The following is a 21,478-nucleotide window of genomic DNA, read 5'->3' as shown; positions in this document are numbered from 1 at the left end:
AGGTATATTTCCGGTATTGATTTCTAATTTAGTTCCGCTGTGGTCAGAGAACATACTGTGACTGATTCCAGTCCATTTAAGTTTACTGAGACCAGTTTTATAGCGCCAAGTGTGGTCTCTCTTATAAATGTTCCACTGCACTTGAAAAAGATTGTGTATTTTATTGTTTTGGAGTAGTGTGTTCTTTAAATGTCAGTACTTTCAAGTTGGTTGATAATGTTGTTCAGGTCTTCTGTATCCTTACTGATTTTCTGTTTGTTCTGTCAGTTATCAACATAAAATAGACAGCTAGTGGGAAGCAGCCGCATGGCACAGGGAGATCAGCTCGGTGCTTTGTGACCACCTAGAGGGGTGGGATAGGGAGGGTGAGAGGGAGGGAGACGCAAGAGGGAAGAGATATGGGAACATATGTATATGTATAACTGATTCACTTTGTTATAAAGCAGAAACTAACACACCATTGTAAAGCAATTATATTCCAATAAAGATGTTAAAAAAAAAACAAAAGAGAGGGATATCGAAATCTTTGACCATCACTGTGGATTTATTTTTCCTTTCAGTCTGTCAGTTTTCACTTCATGGGTTTTGAAGCTCTATTATTAAGTGCTTAAAGATTTAGAATTTTTATGTCCTCTTAATAGATTGACTTTTTTTTAATCATTACAAAATGTCCTTCCTCATCCCTGGTAATAATCCTTCCTCTGAATTCTGCTTTGCTTGAGGTCAGTATAGCCACTGCATCTTTCTGTTGATTCGTATTAGTATATTTTAATGCATATGTAAAATATACATATATAAAAAATATATAAAATGTTAAAAAATATATTTCCATCCTTTTACCTACCTGTGTCTGTATATTTAATGTGGATTTCTTGTAAACAGCATGTTTAAAATTGATCTGAAAATCTCTGCTTTTTTAATTGTAGTATTTAGATAATTTATATTTAATGTAATTATTAATTTTTATGGGTTTAAGTGTCATCTTGCTATTTGTTTTCTACTTGTCATATCTGTTCCTTGTTCTTTTTCACCCTTCTTTTTTTGGATGAATTTAGTATTATTGTGTGATTCCATTTTATCTCCATTATTGGCTTATTAGCTATTTCTCTCTCTTTTTTTTTTTTTTAAGTTCATTTTGGGGGTGAAATTTTAAAAATTTATTTATTTATTTATTCATTTTTGCCTGTGTTGGGTCTTCGTTTCTGTGCGAAGGCTTTCTCTAGTTGCAGTGAGCGGGGGCCACTCTTCATCGCGATGTGCCCGCCTCTCACTGTCGCGGCCTCTCTTGTTGCAGAGCACAGGCTCCAGACGCGCAGGCTCAGTAGTTGTGGCTCATGGGCCCAGTTGCTCCACGGCATGTGGGATCTTCCCAGACCAGGGCTCGAACCCGTGCCCCCTGCATTGGCAGGCAGATTCTCAACCACTGCGCCACCAGGGAAGCCACTATTTCTCTTTTTAAAAAAATATTTCTTGGGGGCCTCCCTGGTGGCGCAGTGGTTGAGAGTCCGCCTGCCGATGCAGGGGATACGGGTTCGTGCCCCGGTCTGGGAGGATCCCATATGCCGCGGAGCGGCTGGGCCCGTGAGCCATGGCCGCTGGGCCTGCGCATCCGGAGCCTGTGCTCCGCAACGGGAGAGGCCACAACAGTGAGAGGCCCGCATACCGCAAAAAGAAAAAAAAAAAAAATTTCTTTTAGTGGTTACTCTAGGGTATAAGATATACATATTTAACTTATCATAGTCCACCTTCAAAATATACCACTCATGTGTAGTGTAAGAAGCTTACAGCAGTAGACTTCTTTTTCCCCTTTCCATTCTCTTACAATTGTCATATGTATGTTGAAAACCTCAAAATACATTTTTATTATTTTTGCTTTAAACAGCTACCTTTTAAAGAGATTGAAAAGATATGAAGAAAAAGGTCCATGATTTACCATTTCTGGTGCTCTCATTCCTTTGTGTAGATCTCAGTTTCCACCTGGTATCACTTTAACATTTCTTGGGGTGCAGGTCTGCTGGTGTAGAATTCTCTCAGTTTCTGTTTGTCTTACAAAGTGTTTACTCACCATTATTTTTGAAAGATATTTTTGCTGGGTATGGGACTTGAGGTTTCATTACTTTAAAGATGTTGCCCCCTGTCCTCTGGTCCACATGGTTTCTTACCAGGAGTCTGCTGTCTTTCTTACCTTTTCTTTCTGCCTCATGTTGTTTTTCCCCTCTTGTTGCTTCTAAGGATTTCTCTTTATCACTGGTGTTCAGACATTTGATTGTGATGTGCCTTTACCTTCTTGGATCTGTAGGTTTGGGGTTTACCTCAAATTTGAATATTTTAGGCCATGATTTCTTCAAAATGTTTTTATGTCTTCCCTCTCCTCTCCTTCTAGGACTCCAATAACAAGCTTGATAGTGTTCCACAGGTCACTGGTGCTTTTTGCTTTTTTTTTCTTTCAATATTTTTTCCTCTTTGTGTGAGGGCAAAAGTTGATCGAAGAAAATTACAATATGAGGGGATTTGGTAGCTTTATGTTCTCCCTTGGGCTTGTGGCCATCCTCCTCCTCAAGAAGTACTTAGGAGCAGGCTGTCTGGGCATCCAGCTCACAGCGTCCTCTTCACAACCCTGCCACTGCTTCTCCCCACACTGCATCATCACAGGAAACAGAAACAGCTGCTGGCACAAACACCCTTATGTTTAACATTTACTGCCCATAAACTAATCTTTCCAGAAAAATAACCCAAGAGGTAACTCTTGGCAAGATCTTTCAGGTAAGATGCCTAAATTCTGTCAGGCCATTGGTGTGTGATATTCCTCACGGCTGAAGGGAGTGCAACAGCCAGGGTTCTAGCAGCTGCACGTACTGAACCCGTACTCTAGCCAGCACGTGCTTACGTGCATTCTGTAATGCGTTCTCTCAAACCCTTGGATGTGGTGTGTGTCCTGATTGACTGACCAGGAAACCAAGGCTCAGAGAATGTGAAATCCTCACTTGCCAAGGCTGGGCAGTTAGGAAGGTACCATATTTGGTGTTCATATCCTGGCCCCCTGACTCCAGACCCTGAGCTTGTGTGTTTTCTCCTGGGCTCTGCTGGCTTTGTGATTTAAACCTGCATTTAATTTGAAATGTGGAACTTGTGCGTGGCCTCCATTTAATAGATCATATACCATTTTGAGAAGTCTGTTTTCCAGTGGTAGTACTGGTATGGTCACTGACATCTGCTTATTTTCACGTATTTTGACATGTGTTGAAGGGGGACTCATTTGGTTGCGATTCAGGCTCTGCATATGTGTCGGAGTTGACCCATCTGCCCTGCAAGTATATTTTAGAAAAGGAGCAAATTCCTAGCTGGGCTAAGGAACCCTTTCTCCACTTCCCTCTGTGTGTGATCCGTTGTGTAAAGTATTGTGTTGAAGAAGTTGAGAAGAGATTTTGGGAAGAAGGAAATGAGGAATCCGTGTTGGAGTGTGATCCAGAAACAGATGAGCTGGTGGAGGAAGCCAGGATGCTCACAGCCATTTGGAGGGAGTTTTAGTTGGTAAAGGTTGAAGGCATAACATGAGTTTGGAAAGAAAAAACTAGAAATGTGATAAATGATTAGACCCATTACGTTCCCAGATCTTTAGAATAAAAGTAGAAACCGCTCTCTAGGGAGCCTTTCCAGATGTCCCACCCCCAAGACTGATCTTTCCTTCTTTAGGGTCTCACGGTGGATATTACAAACAGACTCATATTCCTACTTTCTAGTCTATTGCTTGTTAATGGCCTGGAACTATTTTATTGAAAAAAGTCCCAGAGTAGTTGAGAGAGTGGAGACTAGAGGTTGTATTTCTTTTGTCTCCAACAAAGTACACTGCTGGGGCTTGGCATCCCCTCTGCAGACCCTGCTGCTGAGCTGGGGGCTTTACCTGCCCCCTTGGTGGTTCAGTGCTTTACCTGCCTCCCTGGTGGCTGGCGCCACGGGCAGGGTGCACTGAAGCTTGGAGCACTCGGGAAGCTCATATTTTACAGGTGTTCCTTGAGCGCCGAGCCTGCCCTAAGAACTGGAGGTTCAGAAGTGAACAAGACAGAGCTCTTCCCTTGTGGAACTTATATTCAGGTGAACGACTTGACAACCAGCAGAATGGCGGAGATCGTGTAATACAAATAAAGATGGGGTGGTGTGAGGGCCTCGAGGCACAAGGTGGGGCTGCTCTGTGGGCGTGTGAGTGCAGCCCTGAGTGAAGTGGGGGACAAGCCATCAGAGTTCTGCGAACAGGGCATCCCGGGCCGCGGAGGGGCAGTGGGCAGGCCCTGCGATGGCCGTGGCCCTGAGAATGTAGGGGTGAGGCGGCGGTGCGGTGGAGAGGTGCAGGGGAGTCAGGAAGGAGGTCAGGGAGCCCGTCGGGCCGGGGCCCCTGGGGCCTGGAGTGGGCTGTGAAGGCAGAGCAGGGCAGCCCTGGTCTGAGGGGCGGTCACGGGGCTCCGTCTGGCTGCCAGGGCCGGGGGCCGGGGGGCAGGTGCGGGGTGTGGGTGGGAGGTGTGGCGGCTGCGGGTAGCAGCAGCGGCGACGGTGATTGACGTGCGTGGATTCAGGTCCATTTGGAGGGGAGGGGGATATGAGGGCGGGCGGGCCGGGGTGATGCTTGAGTTTGGGGCTGAGTAGCTGGGTCCCTGGTGGTGCTATTAGGAGGACTTGGGGACGAACCAGTAGTTTGGTGCACGTGAAACTCGAGATGCCTGTTTGACCTTCAAGGGGGGGTGCGAAGTGCACGGTTGGGTTTCTGGGTCGAGTTCACGCTGAGGCTGGGGCTGGAGCCCACTCTGTGAGCCGTCACGGTGTAGGAAGCACGCGTGGGCCTAGCAGTGGACCGCGTCATCCCGGGAGCGAGGGGGCTCTGAGGACGGGCCTGGGCTGCTCCGGCGTCTCCAGTGCAGGAGGAAGAGGAGGGGGAAGCAGAGGAGATGCCGAGGGAGCACGACGGAAGTGGGACGAGGGCGGAGAGCCCAGAGGGCGTGGTGTCCTCGAGGTCCCTGAAGACCGTGGACCCGGAGCCACTGTGTCGCACGGCCCTGAGCAGCCGAGCTGCAGTCGGGGTAGCCTGCAGGCCAGGAGGGGAGAGGGCCCGGCTGGGGGGCGCTCGGGGGGAGCCTGAGGCTGGGTGGTCAACGGCTCCTCAGCAGGGCTCACAACGAGCAGCCAGGTCCTCATGCGGACGTGGCGTCGGCGTCTAAGGCGGTGACACCATGTTTGGGAATGGCTCGCAGACTGGCTCTGAAGGCAGTTCCAGGAGGCATTCCAGAAACCTGCTGAACAGTGATGGCATTTCTGGAACGAAGCTGAAGCCCTCCCAGCCGACTGCTTCGGTGGAGAGCAGGCTCTGGGTTGTGAGAGTTCTGGAACTTGGTAGAATGGTTCCTCTCCTTGCTCTGAAGTGCCCTGGAGATGCCCTGTCTGGGCGGGAGAGCCGCTCTTGGAGCCGGGGAGTGGGCAGCTGCTGACCCCCAGCCTCTCCTGCCATGTTGAACTATATTGACGGAGGGACCGGTTTCCTCCTGTTTGGTTTTGTTGCATTCAGTAGATTAGATTTTCGTGGAGAGGAATTAAAAATCAAATTATATTTGAATTGTTCTTGTAATTTAACAGGATTCTATGGTCAAACCTTTTGTAGTCACCTTGAAATTCATGTCTTACCAAGCTCTCTTTTTATAGTTTACTCCCAACCAGCCAAAGCACACTCGCCCTCCCGTTTTCCTTGCTCGCTCATCCAGATGACTGCTCGTTTCCCCAGGCTCCCCCGGCGTGTAGGCTTGTCTTTCACCCACTGTCTGAGGGAAGACAGGGCAAGGTGCTGGGCTCTCAGAGCTCATGCGCTGGTAGAGCCAGGTGGCAGGAGGGTGCTGCAGCTGGAGGGTGCTGAGATGCCCGCCAGGAGGAAAAGTGTTTGCTCACTGGTTTATGTTAGAGTGCTAAAGGGACTCAAATGCTGTTTCAGGATGAGGCTTCTGTGGCGAAATTACATGTCATGAGTCTGATCTGTCTTAACGGTTAAGGCTCAATAACTATCTCCTGGTTAGAGAATGAGAGAATAAGCTTTGGTTGACTTGTGGAGATGGATTTTGTTTAATTTTGATGGGATTTTCTCCTTGATCCAGTGAATTCCTCCTTTACCACGGGGAAGTAATTGTAGAGAAATCCTCAGTGTTGTTTCTCTTACGAGTCGCACACGTTTGCATTTAGGTGAGGGCCGGTGGTGCTGTGAGCACTGAGAGATGTCACCAGCTGACGCTGGGTGGGGGGCAGCGCAGGGACGGCCAGGAAGATTCATAGAGGATGTGAAACAGTAAAAGAGCTCTTAAAATGCTCGCTTGTCACTTGGAACACATAGTGTACACGGCACGAATTGAGTTACTCCTGCTTGGAGTTTAGTTGATGTCACTGGTGGACTTAGAGATATTTGTACCTAATGGTTTAATATTCAAGGCACCTATTTCTTTAACTTAAGGAAAAAAGGCCTACAAGCAACAAAGGAAAACCAAGTAAGTATTTCATTTCTTGGCTGGCTGAGCTGCTGCGTGGCGTGTAGCTTATTTTGAAGGCATGTTTGGCATTATTTCTTTTCAGAATCTGTCCATGGTCAGACTTGGGTCTAATAGACAGTCCGTCTGGGCCATGCTCCCAGGAGCAGGGGCCCCTCTGCAGGGTATGAACCACGGCTCTCCTACCTGCCTGGGGAACTGGAGGCACTTTGCATACAGTGGGACTCATTGTGATGCAGGTGCATCTCTGCGGACCAGCAAGCTTTGCACAGCACACGTGCTGGGTACTCGGGCGCAGGGTCAGCCGGTCTGCAGAGACTCCCAGTGAGCATCTGGGGTGCACATAGCCCCGGCTCTGGGTCTGTGAGGGTTACTGCCTTGTCTCCCATGTTCAAGAACTTGAAATTTGCAGGGAACGTGTATTAGGGTTCTCCAGAGCAAGGGACCCAGTAGGGTGGATAGATCGATAGATATGAGGAGATTTCTGTGGGGGCCGAGAAGTCCCATGATCTGCTGTCTGCAAGCCAGAGAACCAGGAAAGCCAGTGCTGTAGTTCAGTCCCAAGTCCAAAGGCCCGAGAGCCAGCAGCGCCACGTCCAAGGGCAGGAGAAGATGGACGTCCCACTCAAGCAGACAGAGCGAATTCACCCTTCCTGTGCCTTTTTGTTCTAGTCAGGCCTTCAGTGAGTTGTTGATGCCGCCCACACTGGTGAGAGTCATCTTCTTTACCTGGTCTGTGGGTTCAAATGCCGATTTCTTCCAAGGAAACCCTTACAGACACATTCAGAAATAATGTTTTGCCAGCTCTGGGCCTCCTTAGCCTAGTCGATTTGACACATAGAATTGACCATCACAGAAGGCAAGACTTTAAAGAACTAATTTGGGATGGTACAGAGTAGTTAATGAGATGCTGATGATAAGTGACATTTCTGAGTGCTTGCTCTGTGCCAGGCCTTATCCTGAGCTTGTTACATGCATTTCACTCTATCGTCCCCTCACCGGCCCTGTGAAATCACTACCAGGGATCAAGTGGTCAGGCTGGGACCTGAGCCAGGCAGTGACACTCCCAGCAGAGCAGGGGTCCAGGGAGGAGAGATACCCGTGTGGGCCCGGGTGGGTAGGCAGGGTGGACCGCAGGAGTTGGGAGGAGCGTCTCTGGATTGACTTCGGCAAGTTGTTACTTTTCTTTCTCTCCCCCTCCTTGCCTTCTCCCCTTTCTTCCTTTTTCCCTTCCTTCCTTTATCAAAATAAGTTTAACAGATGTAACATATTTAGAGAAGAGTACACAAGACATACAGGCCAAGCTGAGAGAACTGTTGCAAGCAGCACTTATTAAAACCCCCAGGCTGAGGAGTGGGAAGTCGCCAGCACTCGGGGATCCCTTTGTCCCTCCTGACCCCTGCTGCTCCCTCCTGCATTGAACTTGACGTCAGTGGAGTCTCATGTTGTGTGTCGGCGTCCTCATTTACGTTTTGTTTGTGGGTTCCTGGTGCTGTTGCCTGTTCATTGCCGTATTGCCACTAGGTGCCTGTAGCACTCCCGCCCCCAGCTGTGACAACCAAACATGTTCCCTGCAGGGCTAAGTGCCCCACCCCAGTTGAGAACCACTGCTGTATAATATTTCATTATATGAGTTTATCCATTTACCATTTGGATTGGACACTTGACTTGTTTCAGGTTTGTGGGTTTTACAAATAATGCTGCACCAGATATTCTTGTGCCTGTCTATGGTAAACGTGCATATTTTCCTGTTGGGTGTCTATTACAAAAAATGGAAGTTTCAGGACTTCCTTGGTGGTCCAGTGGTAAAGAATCCACCTTCCAATGCAGGGGACACGGGTTTGATCCCTGGTTGGGGAACTAAGATCCCACGTGCCACGGGACCCCTAAAGCCCGCGCGCCACAACTACTGAGCTCGCACGCCTCAACGACAGAGCCTGCATGCCACAAACTACAGAGCCCACATGCTCCGGAGTCTGCATGCTACAACTACAGAGCCCATGTGCCCTGGGGCCCACACACCACAACTAGAGAGAGAAAACCCACACGCCACAACTAGAGAGAAGCCCGAGTGCCGCAAAGAAGAGGCCGTGCGCCATAAGGAAAGGTCCCGCAGGCTGCAACTAAGACCCGACGCAGCCAAAACAATAAGGAAAATAGATAAATAAAATAAATAAATATTAAAAAATAATAATGGAAGTTTTGGTCTATGAAAGTGTGTGTCTTCAACTGTATAGCTTGTGCAGGGCTGTTTTCCAAGATGGTTGTACCCAGTGTAAATTTGACCGACAGCATGTTAGCCTTCTGGCTCCTTTCCATTCTCACCACCCCTGCTACTGTCAGCCTTCTTCACCTTAGCCAGTCTGACGGGGGTTATTTTATTGTGTTTTTTTTTGTTCTTTGTAAATTTATTTATTTTAGGCTGCGTTGGGTCTTCGTTGCTGTGCACGGGCTTTCTCTAGTTGTGGTGAGCAGGGGCTACTCTTCGTTGCGGTGCACGGGCTTCTCATTGCAGTGGCTTCTCGTTGCAGAGCACGGGCTCTAGGCGCACAGGCTTCAGTAGTTGTGGCTCACGGGCTCTAGAGCGCAGGCTCAATAGTTGTGGCGCACGGGCTTAGTTGCTCCGTGGCATGTGGGATCTTCCCAGACCAGGTCTCAAACCTGTGATCCCTGCATTAGCAGGCGGATTCTTAACCACTGCGCCACCAGGGAAGCCCTATTTTATTGTGGTTTTATTTTAGTTTTTTAATTAAAAAAATTTTATTCCAGTTTTATTAAGATGTAGTTGACATACAGCGCTGTATAAGTTTAAGGTATACAGCATAATGATTTGACTTACCTCCATCATGAAATGATTACAGTAAGTGTAGTGAACATCCATCAGCTCATACAGATACAAAATTAAAGAAATAGAAAAAAATTTTTTTCCTTATGATGAGAACTCTTAGGAATTTCTCTCTTAACTTCCATATATAGCATACAGCAGTATAAATTATACTTATCATGTTGTACATTATATCCCTAGTACTTATTTATCCTATAACTGGACATTTGTACTTTTGACCACCTTCATCCAATTCCCTCTTCCTGTACTCCCTGCCTCTGGTAACCACAAATCTGATCTTTTTCTGAGTTTGTTTGTTTTTGAAGTATAATTGAGGAGACAAAATTTTTAAGATATCTTATTCTGAAATGTCTTTATTTTACCTCACCTATAATAGTCAGAGTTTGGCTGGGTATAGAATTCCAGGTTAGAATTACTTTTTATTTCTGAATTTTGAAATCAACATTCCATTATCTTCTAATGTCCAGTGTTGAGAAGTTTTGATTCCTCATTCTTTGTATATGGTATGTTTTCCCTGTGGAAACTTGTAGAAGTTTCTCTTTGTTTCATTTTCTGAACTTAAATTTTATGTTGATACGCCTGGTGTATTAGATGTAACTTTTATCAATTTTGCTGGAAACTGAAAGGGACATTTCAGCTTAGAAACATATCTTTTGATTCTAGGAATCTTTAAAAAATTATTTTGAATTACTGAATCATTATAGAGTGATGTCCTATCTGCTGACACAGTTTTCTCTTTTTGGAATATCTAATATTTGGTGTTGGGCCTCTCTTCTTTTTCTCCTATTGTTCATCTCTTTGCTTATTTTTTTTTATCTTTTATGAGAAATTCTATTGATGAAGATAAACAAACTTGAATAAATGGAAAGATAAATCCTTTTTTGGCTGAGAAGATTCTATATTGTAAAGCTGACACTTTTCCCCAGTATGTCAAATAAAAATACTGATTGGGGAAGTCCTAGCCACAGCAATCAGATAAGAAAAAGAAGTAAAAGGAATCCAAATTGGAAAGGAAGAAGTAAAACTGTCACTGTTTGCAGATGACATGATGCATGTACACAGAAAAGACACCACCAAAAAACTACTAGAACTCATCAGTGAATTTGGTAATGTTGCAGGATACAAAATTAATATACATAGATCTATTACATTTCTATACAAGGAACTATAGGAAAGAGAAATTAAGGGAACAACCTCATTTACAATCACAGCAAAAAGAATAAAATACTTAGGAATAAAATGAAGGAGGTAAAAGACCTGTACACTGAAAACTGTAAGACACCAATGAAAGAAATTGATGACACAAACAGTTGGGAATGATATACCATGTTAATGGATTGGAAGAATTAATATTGTTAAAATTTCCATGCTACCCAAGGCAAGCTACAGATTCAGTGCAATCCCCATCAAAATTGCTGATGGCATTTTCACAGAACTAGAACAAATAATTTTAAAATTTGTATGGAAACAGAAAGACCCTGAATAGCCAAAACAATCTTGAGAAAGAAGAATGGAGCTGGAGGAATCATACTCCCTGACTTCAGACTATATTACAAATCTACTGTAATCAAAACAGTATGGTACTGGCACAAAAGAGAACCCAGAAGTAAAGCCACACACTTATGGTCAATTTATCTATGACAAAGAAAGCAAGAATATACAATGGGGAAAAGACAATCTCTTCAATAAGTAGTGCTGGGAAAACTGGACAGCTACATGTAAAAGAATGAAATTAGAACATTTTCTTATACCATATACAAAAATAAACTCAAAATGGGTTAAAAACCTAAATGTAAGACTCAAAACCATAAAACTCCTTGAAGAAAACATAGGCAGAACTCTCTTTGACATAAATAATAGTAATATTTTTTTTGGATCTGTCTCCTAAGGCAAAGGAAACAAAAGCAAAAAAAACCCCGAATGGTACCTAATTAAACTTAAAAGCTGGGCTTCCCTGGTGGTGCAGTGGTTGAGAGTCCACCTGCCGATGCAGGGGACACGGGTTCGTGCCCCGGTCCGGGAAGATCCCACATGCCGCAGAGCGGCTGGGCCCGTGAGCCATGGCCTCTGAGCCTGTGCGTCCGGAGCCTGTGCTCCGCAACGGGAGAGGCCACAACAGTGAGAGGCCCGCGTACAGCAAAAAAAAAAAACAAAAAACAAAACTTAAAAGCTTTTGCTCAGCAAAGGAAACTGTTGACAAAATGAAGACAACTTATTGAATGGGAGAAAATATTTGCAAATGATATGACTAATAAGGGATTAAATCCAAAATATATAAACCGCTCATACAACTCAATATCAAAACACAAAGAACCCAATTAAAAAATGGGCAGAAGACCTGAATAGACATTTTTCCAAAGAAGACATACAGATGGCCAATAGACCCATGCAAAGATGCTCAGCATTGCTAATCATCAGAGAAGTGCAAACCAAACCACAGTGAGCTATCACCTCACACCTGTCAGAATAGCTATTATCAAAAAGACCAGAAGGTTTCCCTGGTGGTGCAGTGGTTAAGAGTCCGCCTGCCGATGCAGGGGACACAGGTTCGTGCCCCAGTCTGGGAAGATCCCACATGCTGCGGAGCGGCTGGGCCCGTGAGCAATGGCTGCTGAGCCTGCGCATCCCCACAACAGTGAGAGGCCTGCGTATCGCACCAAAAAAAAAAAAAAAAAAAAGACCACAAATAACAGATGTTGGTGGGGATGTGGAGAAAGGGGAATTCTTGTATGCTTGCTGGGAATATAAATTGGTGCAGCCACTGTGGAAAACAATGTGGAGGTGCCTCAAAGCTAAAGATATTGAGTTGGCCAGAAAGTTTGTTCAAACAAACGAATGAACTTTCCAGCCAACCCAATAGAACCAGCCCATGATCCAGCCATTCCACTCCTGAGTATATATCTGAAGAAAACAAAAACACTAATTCAAAAAGACATATGTATCCCAATGTTCTTAGCATCATTATTTACAGTAGCCAAGATATGGAAGCAACGTAAGTGTCCATCAACGGATGAATGGATAATGAAGATGTGGCACACACACACACACACACACACACACACACACACTGCCATTTGCAAAAACATGGATGGACCTGGAGGGCATTATGCTTAGTGAAGTAAGTCAGACAGAGAAAGACAAATACTGTTTTATCACTTATATGTGGAGTCTAAAAAATACAACAAATGAATGAATATAGCAAAACAGAAACAGACTCACAGATATATAGAAAAGAATAGTGGTTGCTAGTGGGGAGAGGGGCAGGTTAAGGGCAAGATAAGCGTAGGGTTTAAAAGGTACAAACTACTATGTATAAAATAAATAAGCTACAAGGATATATTTTACATCACAGGGAATATAGCCAATATTTTATAATACCTTTAAATGGAGTATAATCTATAAAAATTTGAATCACTATGTTGTACACCTGAAACTAATATTGTAAATCAACTATACCTCAATAAAAAAAAATTCTTTAAATTTTTTTTAAAAAGGACAAACACTGGAAAAAATGCCAATAGGAATTTTTTCTCTTAAAGAGATTTAGTTATTTATTTTTTATGGGTTTATAACATTATATGTTTCATGTGTACAAATTTATATTTTGACTTCTGCATACACTACAGCTTGCCCACCACCAAAAGTTTAGTTTCCATCTGTCACCATACAGTTGACCCTCTTTACCCATTTTTCTCTTCCCCACCCACTTCCCCTCTGGTAACCACTACTCTGTTCTCTGTGGTTGTTTTTGTTTGATTTGGTTTGTTCATTTAAAAAATTGCACATGGGGCTTCCCTGGTGGTGCAGTGGTTGGGAGTCCACCTGCCGATGCAGGGGACATGGGTTCGTGCCCCGGTCCGGGAAGATCCCACATGCCGCGGAGCAGCTGGACCCGTGAGCCATGGCCGCTGAGCCTGCACATCCGGAGCCTGTGCTCCGCAACGGGAGAGGCCACAGCAGTGAGAGGCCCGCGTACCGCAAAAAAAAAAAAAAAAAAAAAATTGCACATGTGAGAGAAACTGTACAGTATTTGTCTTTGTCTGACTTACTTCACTTAGCATAATACCCTAAAGGTCCATCTATATTGTCTCAAATGGCAAGATTTCATCTTTTTTTATGGTTGGGTAGTGTTCCTTTGTGTGTGTGTGTATATTTATACACACACACACACATATATATGTGTGTGTGTGTATATATATATATATATATATATATATATATATACACACACACATACACACACCACATCTTATTTATCCATTCATCCATCAATGGACACTTAGGTTTCCATATCTTGGCTAATGTAGATAATTCTGTGATGAACATAGGAGTTCAGATATCTTTTCAAATGAGTGTTTTCCTATTCTTTGGATAAATACCCAGGAGTGGACTAGCTGGGTCATTTGGTAGTTCTATTCTTAATTTTTTGAGGAACCTCCATACTGTTTTCCATAGTGGCTGCGCCAGTTTATATTCCCAGCAACAGTACATGAGGGTTACTTTTCTCTACATCCTCACCAACACTTAGGTCTTGCCTTTTTGATGATAACCATTCTAACAGGCACGAGGTGGTACCTCATTGTGGTTTTGATTTGCATTTCCCTCATACTGAGTGATGTTGAACATCTTTTCATGTGCCTGTTGGCCATCTGTATGTCTTCTTTGGAGAAATGTCTGTTCAGCTCCTCTGCCTATGTTTAAATCAGGTTTTTATGTGTGTGAGCATGTGTGTTATACTCAGTTGTATGAGTTCTTTATATATGTTGGATCTTAACCACTTATCAGATACATGCTTTGCAAATATCTTCTCCATTTGGTTGGTTGCCTTTTCTTTTTGTTGATGGTTTCCTTTGCTATGCATAAGTTTTTAGTTTGATGTAGTCCCATTTGTTTATTTTTGCTTTTGTTCCTTTTGCCTGATGAGACATATTCAGAAAGATACTGCTAAGACCAATGTCAAAGAATGTACTGGTTTTTTTTTTCTAGGAGTTTTGTGGTTTGAGGTCTTCATTTCAAATCTTTAAGCCATTCTGAATTGATTGTTGTGTGTTGTGTGAGATAATGGTCTAGTTTCATTCTTTTGCATATGGCTGTCCAATTTTCCTAACGCTACTTATTGAAGAGGCTATCCTTTCTCCATTTTATGTTTTTTGCTCCTTTGTTGTAAATTAATTTTCCATATTATGTGTGGGTTTATTTCTGGGCTCTCAATTCTGTTGCATTGATCTGTCTATCCATTGATTTTCTGCCCAAACCATACTGTTGTGATTACTATAGCTTTGTAGCATAATTTGAAATCAGGGAATGTGATACTTCCAGCTTTTTTCTTTTTCTCAGGATTGCTTTAGCTATTCAGGGCCTTTTGTGTTTCCATATAAGTTTTAGGATTGTTTGTTCTATTAATGTGAAAAATGTCATTGGAATTTTGATAGGAATTGCTTTAGGTAATATGGACATTTTAACAATGTATAACATTCCAATACATGAGCATGGGATATCTTTCCACTTCTTTGTGTCTTCTTCAGTTTCTTTCAACAGTGTCTTATAGTTTTCAGTGGACAGGTCTTTCATCTCCTTGGTTAAATTTATTTCTAGGTATTTTATTCTTTTTGTTGCAATTAAAGATGGGATTGTTTTCTTAATTTTTCTTTCTGATAGTTTGTTCTTAGTGTAAAGACACCAAACAGATTTTTTTTTTTTTTTTTTTTTTTTTTTTTTGCTGTACGCGAGCCTCTCACTGTTGTGGCCTCTCCCGTTGTGGAGCACAGGCTCCGGAGACGCAGGCTCAGCGGCCCTGGCTCACGGGCCCAGCCGCTCCGCGGCATGTGGGATCTTCCCGGACTGGGGCACGAACCCGTGTCCCCTGCATCGGCAGGCGGATTCTCAACCACTGCGCCACCAGGGAAGCCCCCAGCAGATCTTTTAATATTGATTTTATACCCTGGAACTTTACTATATTTGTTTATTACTTCTAACAGTTTTTTTTTGTGTGTGTGGAATCTTTAGGGTTTTCTCTATATAAAATCATTTTTTTGCAAACAGTGACAGTTTTAGTTCTTCCTTTCCAAACTGGATGCCTTTTATTTTCTTTTACTTGCCTAATTGCTCTGGCTAGGACTTCCAATAGTATGTTGAATAAGAGTGGTGAGAGTGGGCATCCTTGTCTTTTTCCTGATCTTAGGGATAGCTTTTGGTTTTTCACCAATGAGTTTGATGTTAGCTATGAGTTTGTCATAGGCCTTTGTTATGTTGAGTTATGTTCCTTCTCTACCCATTTTATTGAGAGTTATTATCATAAGTTAATGTTGAATCTTGTCAAGTGCTTTTTCTGCATCTACTGAGATGATCATATGATTTGTACCTTTCATTTTATTAATGTCATGTAACACATTGATTGATTTGAACATGTTGCACCATTCTTGCATCCCTGGAATAAATCCCACTTGATTGTGGTGTATGATCCTTTTAATGTATTTTTTGTATTTAGTTTGCTAATATTTTATAGAGGATTTTTGCATCTGTGTTTATCAGAGAATATTGGCTTCCAGTTTTCTTTTTTGTGTTGTCCTTGCCTGGTTTTGGTATCAGGGTCATATAGGCTTCATAAAATCAGTTAGGAGGCATTCCCTCCTCCTCAGTTTTTTTGGAAGTGTTTGCATCCCTTTGTCTTTTGTACCACTTTTGAGAGATTTCCTCTACTTTATTTTCCATACTGCCTATTGAAGTCTTCATCTCTACTATCATGCACTTAATTTCCAGCTGCCTTTTTTTTTTGGAATTAAAAAAATAGCATCCCATTCTTGCTTAATGGATAATACAACTTTTAAAAAATCTCCTTGAGGAGGAGATGAATAAAGTTTAAAAAAAAGTTTTCTTCTCATTGCATAGTCTTTCTTTGGCCCTCCTTTTGTTTTTGTTGAAAATGATAATTAACTTCTTCTCAGGTGTCTGGTAACACATCGTTTTTTGCTTGTGTTTAAGGGTGGGATTTATAATGCCGATTGGAAGCCCTGAGCATGTGAGTGGGGCTTGTGAACTTCACTGTACTGTGAGCTGGCTCAGCCATTCTCAGCCATTCACTGGGAACCCACAGGTCAGTATCTTTAGATGTTTCCTCTTGGGTTGCTCAGATTGCCCAGAGAAGACTCATCCAACTCTAGCAACGGAGACGGGGAAGAAGGAGCCTCTGAGAATTTGTGGGTGTGTTTTAGCTTAATCCAATGTGTTTTCCAGACAGAACCTCCATCTTCAGTTGTGCCTGATGTCCCCTGCTCCAGAGATTCTTTTTTTGAATGAATCTTAGTAGTTTATGTCTTCCAAGCTGTGTGTCCATTCCATCCAAGTTGCAAAATGTATGGGCACAAATTTGTTCATAATATTCCCTTATTATTCCTTTAATATCTGTAGGTTCTATAGTGATTTCCCCTCTTTCATTCCCCAAATTTGTAATCTGTCTGTCCTTTCTTCCTTCCCCCTTTCCTTGTTTAGCCTGGCTAGAGTTTTATCAATTTTATAGATTTTTTTTAACAGGGTCACCTTTTGGGTTTACTGTTTTTTCCCCAGTTGTTTTTTATTTGTCCTCCTTTGTATTGATTTCTGCTCTTTATTATTACCTTCCTTTGGCATGTTTTGGGTTTGATTTTTTCTTTTTTTTTTTTTTAAGATGAAAGCTAAGGTAACTAATTTGAGACCTTTGTTCTTTTCCAATATGAGCATTCAGTGCTGTAATTTCCCCTGATAAGCTGTGATTTAACGGCATCTATAAATTATGATACTGTGTTTTCATTTTCATTTCATTCAAAGTATTTCCTAGTTTTCCTTATGACTTCCTTCTTGATCCATACATTATTTAGAAGTGTGTTGTTTTATTTCCAAATAGTTGGAGATTTTTAAACATATTTTTCTGTTATTTATTTTGTATTTCTGTTATTTTCTGTTATTTATTATGTATTTCTGTTATTTTTAACTTAATTCCTTGTGATCACAGAATGTACTTTGAATCCTCTTGAATGTATATTGGTCAAGTTGGTTGATAGTGTTGTTCAGGGATTCTGTATCTTCACTGATTTTCTCTCTTTTTTAAAATCAGTAATGGAAATAAAAGTATTAAAGTTTCCAACCTCTGGGCTTCCCTGGTGGCACAGAGGTTGAGAGTCCGCCAGCCGATGCAGGGGACACGGGTTCGTGCCCCGGTCTGGGAGGATCCCACATGCCGCGGAGTGGCTGGGCCCGTGAGCCATGGCCGCTGAGCCTGCGCGTCCGGAGCCTGTGCTCCGCAACAGGAGAGGCCACAGCAGCGGGAGGCCCGCGTACCGCAAAAAAAAAAAAAAAAAAAAAAAAAAAAAAAGTTTCCAACCTCTGATTGTGAATTTATTTGCACTTGGATTTCTAGCATATTGTGCTTTGTTTCTCTTGAAACTCTGTTGTTAGGTACATACCTAATTAAGACTGTCATGTCTTTTTGATGCATTAACTTCTTTATAATTATACAATTATAATTATACAATTATAATCCCTCCTTATCCATGGTAATATTTTTTGTTCTGAAGTCCACCTTGTCTGATAATAATATAGGCTCTGCAGACTTCTTTTGATTAGTGTTTGCATGGCATGATTTTATTCTTTTATTTTTAACCTGTGTCTTTATATTTATCTTGGGTGTCTTGTAGACAGTGTATAATTGGGTCTTGACGTTTTGTGCATTCTCTGTCTTTTAAGCAGTGTGTTTATACAGTTTTCATCTAATGTATATAGAAGTACAGAAATATTACTAGTTGTTTCTATTTTCCTCTTTTTTTGTCCGCTGTTGGATTGAGTATTTAATATTCTATTTTAACTGCACTGTTGGCTTATCATTTACATTTTAAAAACTCTTTTTAGTATTTTCCCTAGGGTTTACAATATAATCTTTAATTAACTGTGATTAATTAATTATATTAATCACAGTTAGTTGAAGATTTTCAATTGAAACATTAAAAATCTTTAAATAACATTGTACTGCTTCAGGTATAGCGCAAGAACCGTAAAACAGTGCTTTCCCATCTATTAATCATATCTACTTCAGATTCCTTTTCTAATTGTTTCTAAATCTGGGTCATCTCTGAGTCTGGCTCTGCTGATTACTTTATTACTGCAGTGGGGTTTTGTTTCCCTTGCTGTGTCATTGTAATTTCTGATTGAGTGTTGGGCATTGTGTGGAGGGCAGTAGAGCAGAGGTCAGCAAACTTTTCCTGTAATGAGCTAGCTATTAAATACTTTGAACTTTGAGCGTCATGTGTGGTTTCTGTTGCATATTATTCTTCTGTTTAGTTTTCTTTTAAGATAACTCTTTAAAATGTAAGAACCAACCTTAGCTCACAGCCTGTGCAGAAACAGGTCCTGGGCTGGATTTGGCCCTTGGGCCACAGTGCACCAACCTCTGCAGGAGAGAATGAGGTACATAGAGAGTGTTTACACCTCCTGCTCTGCGGGGCTGTCGGTGTGGGCATTGGGCTGGTGTGGGTTTTGTCACTGTGGTGACTCTGTGCCGCTGGTTTCCAGTCTTCTCCTTCCTTGTGCTGCAGGTGAGGACTGAGTTGCCAGAGTCCTTTGTCGGTCTCCACCCCCAGCTGCAGGCCTTCCCACTGGGTCTGTGCCTCAGGAGGGGTCTCCTTCCATCCTCTTGCCCCTCCCGCTGCTGCCGTAGCCTGCTTCTATTGGCCGCTGGGTGTTTGCTGGGCCGCTGGAGGACGCAGGGGAGTTCTCTGTTGTTTTGGTTCGGCTCCCATCCACCTGCATCTGAGCGGCGCCTTCCCCAGGATCCTGTCCTCCTCCCTGTGGCAGCCGCTCTGCCTGTGTCTTTGGCAGTTTTTGTACCAGAGCAAGTTTCCTTCCCCTTCCCCCAAATAGGAGCACTTCAACGGTCTGGGCCCAGGGTAGGGCAGGGTTTTCTTCCGCTTCCCAACACAGCAGTCTTCACTGAGCCCTGGTGGCTCTCGTTCAGTGGGGAAGGACTCCGGGGGCCTTGGTGCCGTGGCAGTTCCCACTGAGGGTTTGCTCAGTCTACTCTCTCAGTCCACTTACTTCTTAAAAGGTGTTTAAAGTGTAGTGCTAAGAAGGAGGTACTGATTTTGAGTCTGGTTCCAATTACAATATCTAATCAAGAATCAGTGGCATGTTTAAGGCTCCCAGTAGAGAGACATGGTAAGGAGAATTGGATCCCCGGTGGTTAAAGGTTATAACTTGTGTTGGGCTGTTGTTTCAGTTCAGCTGCTTTTTAGTGGTTGCTACAGGGCTGTCAGGTTCTGTAACTCCAGAGAGCATTCACACGGGAAAATGGATTTCACCTTGAGTGTTGCAGCTGTGACTTTGCGGAACTCAGTGACCTGAAGAGATGCCATATCTGTATGTGGTCTCTCAGGGCTTTGCTGCACTTGGAGTGAAAATGAAGTAATACCTCTTAAAACAATCTTATAACTGGGCAGAATTACAGAAAACGACCTGAAAAGCCCTCATATTTTTAGTTCAGCATTTTCAAGTTACGTGATTGTAATGTTTGAAGGTGGAATGTTACTAGAGGGTGATATTGTCATGCTCCTCTTATGAGCTAAGCTTTTACATCAACAAGTGACACTGTTTGGGGTCAGCTCATAGTTTACTAAACTGTCACATCCATCATTCAGAGAGACCAAGAACCCCTGAGGGGTGGATTCTGCCCCAAGGTCCCTGTAGAAGGTTTTATTCTAACCAGAAGCGTTACCTCTTTCCCCCTAGATCCAGACACAGAGGTGTGTCTTCATGTGCTGCGCCTTGTCCAGTCTGTGGTTCTGGAGCCAGAAGTCTTCTCCAGGATGGCCTCGGAGTTCCAGAGTTCCCTGCCCCTGCAGCGCATCCTGGCCATGGCCAAGAGCCGCAACCCTCACCTGCAGGCCGTGGCCCAGGAGCTCCTGGAGGACCTGCGCACTCGGGAGCATGATGCGTAGGGGTGCTCAGCGCCACGTCTTCTCCCTGGGTCCCCACTTTGTCTTCTAAAGCCACCAACCGTGTGCCATGTGTTACAGACAACAAATGTGATGCCTAGAGATGGCTGTGTACTGAGATGTGCCCATCCGACTTGCTTCTGGAGGTGAACGTGCTTTTGTGGGTGGCTGGTTAACCTTGCCAGAGGTGAGGCTGAGAAAGGGTCCATTCCTCCGTGAAGACCCATGTCAGCTGCATCCGGAAGAGGGCCTTCTCAGAGCGGCTCCTGCTGCCCAGGAGGCCCTGAGACCTGTTGGTTCCCCCCTAAAAGCGGAAGGTTGAATAACCGCCTGCCCCGTTGGTCAGCGTTTTCCTGAGATACCTTTCTTGAAAAACAGTTCATTCGCTCTCTAATAATTATAATTAATTCCTCCCCCGCCCCAGTTCAAGTTTACCTTTAAACCTTCCGGTGAACCTGCTATTCCAGATGATATTGGACGTTTTAGTTCGATATTTCTGTGCCTCTTTCATTTCTGAGTAAAGGAAGAAGAACCATTGGTACGCCACAACTGTTGTTTTCTGAAACATTGTAAACTTGATGTTAGGAAGGTATATACTACAACGCATACGCGTGGTTGGTGGAAAAATCTCTCCTCACGTTGTTCTGGGTCCTTTGGCTATAAGCTCAGGAGTCCAGTGTTTCATATAACAGTATCATGACAAGGGCCTCACAGATTAGAGCACATGCAGCTGCTTGGAGTTCTTTAAACAATGTGCACGGGTATGTGTACCAGGTCCCCTCATCATGTGTCCTTCTCAACCGCAGAAAACAGAGGAGGATGTGCTCCATTTCTCACAGGTGTCGCGACGTGTGAGTGCGGTTCCCTCTCTGGCACCCCTTAGAGGCACAGCAGCGCGTGCTGTGTCCCTCAGGATGACGCTGCAGGCCCGTGGTCTCTGGGCATCCTGTAGGAGCAAAAACACACTTGCAGGCGTCCCATACACATTTGTACGCTGTTTCTGCTATGCGTGGCAGTTTGGAATAGCTTCATGTTTCTTTTATAGGCAATGTGCAGTTTATGGCTGAGGCTGAATGAAGGAGCTTACAGGAAGGCACAGTTGCTTGAATTTCACGAGCCGACATATTGTGGAACCTGGCTCATCAGAACCAGAGAAATGTTGT

General features: G+C 43.6%; 1 protein-coding gene across 2 annotated transcripts in view; it reads left to right on the top strand.

Moving 5' to 3' along the window:
* Nucleotides 1–21,187, top strand: part of HSF2BP (heat shock transcription factor 2 binding protein) — an 86,862-nt gene extending 65,675 nt beyond the window's left edge. For both annotated transcript variants that reach the window (XM_082624503.1, XM_082624502.1), the window contains exon 9: nt 20,110–21,187. In XM_082624503.1, coding sequence (XP_082480629.1) covers nt 20,110–20,318 — 209 coding nt within the window. In that variant the 3' untranslated portion in view covers nt 20,319–21,187. The remainder of the gene's footprint in view (nt 1–20,109) is intronic.
* The last annotated feature ends 291 nt before the right edge of the window (nt 21,188–21,478 follow it).

Source organism: Mesoplodon mirus, assembly GCF_964341445.2.
Source record: "Mesoplodon mirus genome assembly, chromosome: 6".
Classification (NCBI taxonomy): domain Eukaryota; kingdom Metazoa; phylum Chordata; class Mammalia; order Artiodactyla; family Ziphiidae; genus Mesoplodon; species Mesoplodon mirus.
The sequence above is the reverse complement of the archived record's forward strand: the minus strand, read 5'-3'. Positions and strand labels throughout refer to the sequence as shown.